Source organism: Gadus macrocephalus, chromosome 20 (genome assembly GCF_031168955.1).
Source record: "Gadus macrocephalus chromosome 20, ASM3116895v1".
NCBI lineage: Eukaryota > Metazoa > Chordata > Actinopteri > Gadiformes > Gadidae > Gadus > Gadus macrocephalus.
In genome coordinates, this window is record NC_082401.1 from 17,223,591 (window position 1) to 17,230,511 (window position 6,921).

The following is a 6,921-nucleotide window of genomic DNA, read 5'->3' on the forward strand; positions in this document are numbered from 1 at the left end:
TATGGAAACAAATTGAGGCACTTGAGAGTTGGCAAAAAAAATACACGCATGTAGAAAAACGGAATCCGGCTGTGAGTTTATTTACAACGCATAATACTGTATTTTGTAAACCAAGCAGATGGAGAGAGCTCATTTCCAAATCCCTCATGGACCTTTATGGACCATCGGTAGAGAAGTGTTCAAATGTTCTGTGTTAAATTACCCAAAAGTCAGGAGAAAACCTCCCAGATGAGGTTTTTAGAAGCTTATCCAACTATATTTCTGCATTTTTCGTAGAACAAACAATCAGTATTCAAAGGCAGTTTCAAAAATATTGCAGCACACAATTCCAAAGTATATCCTTATATGCATGTTGTGTAATTACACCAGCACCATTAAGCACATGATTTAATGAATAAATAAAGGAAAAGGCTTTACAAAACAATTTACGTGTGCAAAAATCCTCGGGTTGGTCAGGTTATAGAAAACAAAACATGTTGGTTTGTCTGTACATCACAAGCCCTCACCTTCTTTCCATTTGGGACAAGGTGTAATTCATTCATTTTGTAAAGGTTGGCATGACGATCAGATGCATGACCCACGGCGGTCAGGAGGACATCCCATCCTCCCCATCATGTGGGGCCTTGTACCTTTGGGTCACAGGTCCACCTCCACCAGTTCATCGCCCGTCTCTTTACCCATGACGTGGTGAAGTTCCTCCATCACCGTCGCCGCCGTCCTCTGAGTTTCCGTGGCGACGGGCGACGGTCCCGCCTCACTCCTGTCCTCTGGGAGGCTGTGGAATCGGGTCGAAACTCGACTGACTCGCACATAGATAAAAGTCTGCACCGGTTCACTTAAGGACGCTATTAACGCCGGATATTATGCCCCCAGGTGACTAGTGTGATTAGCCACTTTACAAGCCGTTTGAAATCTGCCATTTCCTGTGTTTTAGTGACATCACAAGTGGGAGTGTCCACCTAGATGTACGATGGATAGATAAGCACCATTTACCACAGTCCACCTGGGTAGGCTTACAGACGGATCTATCCAGCACACATCCAGGTGGACACTCCCACTTGTGGTGTCAGTAAATCACAGGAAAAGGCCCACTTTCAAAAGGCTTGCGATGGCTAATCCCACTCACACCTGGTGGCCTTACATCACAACTATAAGAGCCGTGACCGACACCTACCTTGAGGAGACGCTGGCTCTGTTGCTCCTGCTGTCCACTGGGCTGACCTGGCCCTGCTGCTTGTTCACTAAACAACAGAGAGGAGGGTGTGTGAAGCTGGCACTCAGGGAGAATATCAAGCACAGCGCGTTCCAACGAGACGTTGAGGTTTACCATTAGGGGAGCGGCTGGGCGGGTGAGGCCTCCGGTCGGAGCTGACGTAGGAGGCTACGTCCTCGCCCTCGCCCCCGGCGGCGGCGGCCGTGGCCAGCAGGGAGGCCCGGTAGTAGACGAGGGGCTGCCAGCAGTCCTCTCTCGAGTGGACCACGTGGTCGGCCGTCTGCCGCTGGAGGAAGCAGAAGCTGGGGGGGGGGGGGGGGGGGGGGCGGGCGAGAGGAGAACGGGCCCAGGAGCAGATGTGGAGTCAGGAGTTGTTGGGAGCATTGATGATGTCAAACTCACTCGATGGTTTGGTCGGTACTTTCGGTAGATTTTAAACACATTTTGAAAGCTTTTAAATTCTGATTCTCTTCCTTGGCTTCTGGAGTCTCACCCACATTGCCCATCTGTAGCTAAGAAACGGAATAAAACGAGGTGAAGTGAGTGAGTCACAGAGCACCACAATATGTCTCTATGGATGGTTCAAAGATCACACATTTTTTCAGTATATATAATTATCTGGTCTACATCGTTTGACCCACGGGATTGCAGGCATAATGAAAAAAAAAATAAAATGTATAGGTCCATGGACTGAATATGTTTGTGGGAACGCCCCGATCTCTATTCCAGCCCGGCGTATCCTAAGACAAGGCGTCAAACAGCAGAACTGACCACACGGACTCACAGGGTTTTCTTGTCTGGCTTGAGGAGTTTGCTGGAGAACTCGCTGAGGATGGTGAGGTAGGTGAGGTAGGGGGGGCAGGGGGCCGCGTCGGGGGCCTGGACGAATCCGCTGAACACAAACTCGATGCCGCTCCTTCCAGCGCATTAGAAAGAAAACAAAAAAAGGCTTCAGGCCAGATCTACGAACGAATAACATGGATTGATTTATCGTTTATTTGATAGGGACACAAGCCTCGTGGTGTTTATAGCCGATGCTCATTTGCAACACGCATCCCTGGAAGGGCTTTGGTTAAAAACACCCATCTGTGCGTCGACCAGCCGCGCCCTCCCCCCCCCCCCCCCGCCCACCTGTGGATCATGGTGACGGACTCGCGGAACTTGGCGGGGTCCCCGAAGGTGAGGGCGAAGCGGCGAGCCAGCTCCTTGATGCTGGTGAAGGTCTGGACCCCGGGGGGCCCCCCACCGCCACAACGCTGCTCCTGCTTCAGACGCACGTACAGCTGGGGGGGGGGGGGGGTGCACAGACAGAAAGCCGAGGGAGGGGGTATATGTGACGTGCAATGCCAATCTGGTGGATATATGTCTATGTTTAATGGAATGAATGCGTCGATCCTAATGTGTCCTATGTGTTTTATCAGTGAGACCAAAGACAATTTTCATGCAGGAAATGAAATTAAAGTATATTCTATTCTATTCTATTCTATTCTTTCTCTATGATGGATGAATGTGGGGGTTAAAGGTAAACACACCGTACCTCCTGCAGACAGAGCAACAGCGTGCGAGCGCTCCCGATCTTATCCGTCTGCCTGGTCCGGTACAGAGTCTCCTTGATGATGTCCCCGAAGTCATTGTAATACTGCACAGGGGGATATGTTAGAGGTTAGGGTAGGGTTCAACCTCCGATCTATCAGTCCCACTATGAACCATGACGGACCGCTATGACTGGACCGAACCCGGGCTGGCAACCCCCCCCCCCCCCCCCCCCCCCCCGAAACCGAAAGGAGGCGGGGTTACAGCTCGTCACCTGTTCGGTGACAGTGACGTCCGACGGGGGTTACCTTGGTGTAGTGGGTGAAGACGACAGAGGCATTGCTCATCTCCAGCGCGCCGTGCACCAGTAGCTTGCAGTAGGCGGCCAGCAGAGTGCGCCGCTTCTGGTGATCGTCCTGCCTCTCCCCCTCCGAGGCGAGGCAAACTGCACGGACGCGAGAGGGAAACAAGTGGTTGTAGCGATGGAGTCATTAGGAACAAAAGCGGTCCACGTGACACGAGAAGATATACCACACTAGTGTGAGTGAGGAGGAGAACAAAGCAAAGTGCTACGGAGTGCTAGAGATGGGTTTTTTGGCCAGGCTTGGGACAATGGCTTGAGCAGGTGGATATCAAAGATTAGAGAGTTATGGTTGTGACACCATGTGGCTTCAATCTTCAGGGCCGGACTAATAAAAATATAAAACAGTCTTGGGGGGGGGACTTGATGGAATTTTCCCACAGAAAAACGCGTTGGCCTGCCCTACGGGTGACCCTGATCCTGCAAGGATTACAACGCCTAACTGTAGCGGAGCAGAAGCCAATAAAACCATCTCTTTTTACTATACGTTCACAAAGCAATAATGCTGGATTGCATTTGTTTGAACATTTAAGACGTACTGCGTCTGGATGGATAGCGACCTCGTCTGTATGTGGTTTGTGATAATCCTGAGAGAGCACAGGTTGTAGTCAAGATAATGCAATGTTTAAAGTTATAGTTGCAATAAAACAGAAAAAAAAGGGAAAAAAGAATCGTTCTAGTATGGTCTAGCTGTATTTTTATGTTTTCCTGTAGCGCTGAAGAAGGGAACATTGTGTGACGTTTTAACCTATTCCAACCGATCAGTTTAATGCTTTACAGGATAGAGGGCCAAGCAAATGGTCCAGCTTACGCCACTTTCCATAACAAAAGCACGGTATCACTTCAAACAAATAATTAGTTCCCTTTTCAGTCAAACGAGACAAAGTCTTTCCAGCTCGTTCGGGGTTAATTGCTGGGTCATGTTCAAAATCAGAGCTCCTTCAGTCATCTGGTGGTTCTGGGGAAAGTCATTAGGCAGATGTAGTGCATTTAATGACTGCATTTAATAGGAAACACACACACCCACACACACACACACTCTGGTGGACTGAGACTGCCATCTGCTGGACACAAGCCATATATCCTCCATCACTTGGGTTGTCAAAGGGAATAGCTGTAATACACGACTGTCTTATAATTGATAGGAAGCTGGCAGCTGTTAGGCAATATGAATATGAAATAATTTCTAATTAAAAAAATGCTGAATCATCAATCAATCATCAAAGCAACACTGTTCAAAGAACGCGTTCACGTACACGCGAACAGGGCCCCGTTGAGTGAGAGGATAAGGTTTTTCTTTCGTCCGTCACATCAGAGACAGTCTACCGAAGTTCATTTTACAGACTGCCAATCACATCGTCCTGTTCTTCCCATCTCTGAACGAATCCTATTACACCATCCAACAACTGAAATGCAGTTAACGTTGTCCAGATGTGGATGAAGACCTAGAAGTACTCTGAAAAGACGTCTCACCTCTGCTGTGTGCATCGCTGTCGGGTCCCACCAACACCTGCTCCAGGAGGAAGGCCTGCAGCGCCCTCTGCAGTCTGGGACCGGGGGTGTAGAGCAGTGGACCACACGACGCGGGATCCCACACGTTCAGCTGGTAGGAGTGAGCCGCCAGGACGTCACACACACCCAGGAAGGCCTGCGTGTGTGTGTGTGTGTGTGTGTGTGTGTGTGTGTGTGTGTGCGTGTGCGTGTGCGTGTGCGTGTGCGCGTGCGCGCGTGTGTGAGTGTGTATGGAGGTTTGTTGCGAGGGTGCGTCCGTATGTGTGTGTGAAAATGTGTGTGCAAGTGCATGTGTAAAAATAGGGAAGGGGATGAAGAGCGAAGGACTTTTCATAAACAAACGTATTATAATATTATTATATTATTGTTGTACAGCAGGTTGATCGAAAGCGATTCATCTCAATTTCAGACACACTTTGACACAATCCTGGCCCCGCCCAGTCCGTCCTACCTGCTCCTTAACAGCGGTGTCAGCGTGGGAGAGACATCGGTAGCTGGTCTCACAGAAGGAACTCAGTTGCTGCCTCTGGGCCACTGCCTTGTCCTGAGGAGAGACACAGCGCCCCATCGGAGGGTTCAGAGAGACCGGTTCAACGGGGTGGTGTTCAGAGAAGCACCAGGACTGATAGAGCAGCAGATCAACACTAACTGACTGAATATAAACACAATTAACTATTCCTGAATAGCATAGTTCTGTGTGCATCTCAGATGGTCACGAAGAATAGCGTGCGTTTCTATTGCCAACGAGTTGTGATTTTGTTTGCGCATCATCATCATCCTCATCATCATCTTCAGCATCATCATCGTCATCGTCATCGTCATCATCTTCATCATCATCCTCATCATCATCATCAACATCATCATCATCATCTTCAGCATCATCATCGTCGTCGTCATCGTCATTATTAGCCTCATCATTGCGGTTGACTTTACAGAAGTGTTGATTGTGTTCCGCTGGTGCATGATGTGCCACCATTCCCCTCGCAGGGGCAGGTGTGAGTGTTGGACCATCACTCACTCTGGAGGAGAGCGTTCTCCCGCTGGTGTGGAGGTTCCACAGCACGGCGTTGAACAGGCACTGCAGAACCTCCAGGATTACCTTCACACGGAAGAACAAGCACAGCAGGATGAGGCCTCACGTTTAGTACAGGTATTTGTGTAAGATGTACTGAATAACAACCAATGGTAGCAAAAGCCTCTTTCATTCATCATTCCCAGACACACAGAAAGCCACACACACACACACCAAAATCCAACATCCACATTTGTATAAGGATGGTAATTCTTTGCCTAATGCTGCCATCTGCTGGCAGCATTTAATAACATATTTCTGCCATCTTCCTGCTTTGCTTTCTATACAAACCACCTGTTTCATGCCCCATAAATCATGTAAAGTGTATCGTATTGGACTCTTAATGATTGCATCGTGTTAACCGTGGATGGTCTATGTTTGAAGAGGGTGGTCCTGTACCTCAGATGGAACCCCACCCTGCAGGCACCCCACGGACAGCAGAGGAGACAGCAGCTCAAACAGGTCCCACTGCGACAGGTCGTGGCAACTGATCACACACACACACACACACACACACACACACACACAAAAAATACACACACAAATACACGTGCAACGTATGGGTTAATAATCTTGGTCGCCGAGAAAACATGGTTGAAGAGGTTCCAGCAGTTCAACAGGGAATAACAGTCTTGTCTTACTTGTAAAACGCTCTGAGCTTCCTCAGCGTGGACAACATTTCTCCGGTTTGGTCAATGTCGGCGCAGAAGGTGTCTTCCTACGAAAACAGTTGTGCAAGCGAAGGCAGGTGAGTAGAAGTGTGCTGGCGAGGTTTCAGGCCTTCTTGATATAATTTTTTTTCATTTGTTTTAGGGTTGGATGAACACTTGAAAGTGCTCATCCAAACCGAAAGGTTGCTAGTTCGATCCCCAACTCCTCCTAGCCTGAATGTTGATTCGTCCCTGAGCAAGTCACTTATCTCTAACTGCTGCTGACGAGCTGGCTGTCGCCTTGCATGGTTGACTCTGCCGTCGGTGTGTCAATGTGTGAATTAACTGATGTAAGTCGCTTTGGATAAAAACGTCTGCTAAATGCCCTAAATGTAATTATAATTGCTGGAATGCTTATTTCCAAAGTGAAACCGTTGAACAAATTAAATGTTCCAGGACTATACATTGGCTGGGCTCCTGTCATAACTGTATCTAAAACACACCAACCGAGCGGATATTTGGAAATCTGCGTCGAACACACACACACACACACACACACACACACACACACACACACACA

At 48.7% G+C, this 6,921-nt stretch overlaps 1 protein-coding gene across 4 annotated transcripts in view; it reads right to left on the bottom strand.

Moving 5' to 3' along the window:
- Positions 1 to 51: 51 nt before the first annotated feature.
- The window catches only part of si:ch211-269e2.1 (cohesin subunit SA-2), a 16,071-nt gene continuing 9,201 nt past the window's right edge, over positions 52 to 6,921 (bottom strand). For 3 of the 4 annotated variants that reach the window (XM_060039653.1, XM_060039654.1, XM_060039656.1), the window contains 12 exons: positions 6,333 to 6,409; positions 6,091 to 6,178; positions 5,638 to 5,718; positions 5,071 to 5,163; positions 4,581 to 4,755; positions 3,055 to 3,191; positions 2,751 to 2,852; positions 2,345 to 2,496; positions 1,998 to 2,129; positions 1,328 to 1,515; positions 1,175 to 1,241; positions 52 to 775 (listed from right to left, as the gene is read on the bottom strand). In XM_060039653.1, coding sequence (XP_059895636.1) covers positions 637 to 775; positions 1,175 to 1,241; positions 1,328 to 1,515; positions 1,998 to 2,129; positions 2,345 to 2,496; positions 2,751 to 2,852; positions 3,055 to 3,191; positions 4,581 to 4,755; positions 5,071 to 5,163; positions 5,638 to 5,718; positions 6,091 to 6,178; positions 6,333 to 6,409 — 1,431 coding nt within the window. In that variant the 3' untranslated portion in view covers positions 52 to 636. The other variant, XM_060039655.1, reaches the window with a different exon arrangement.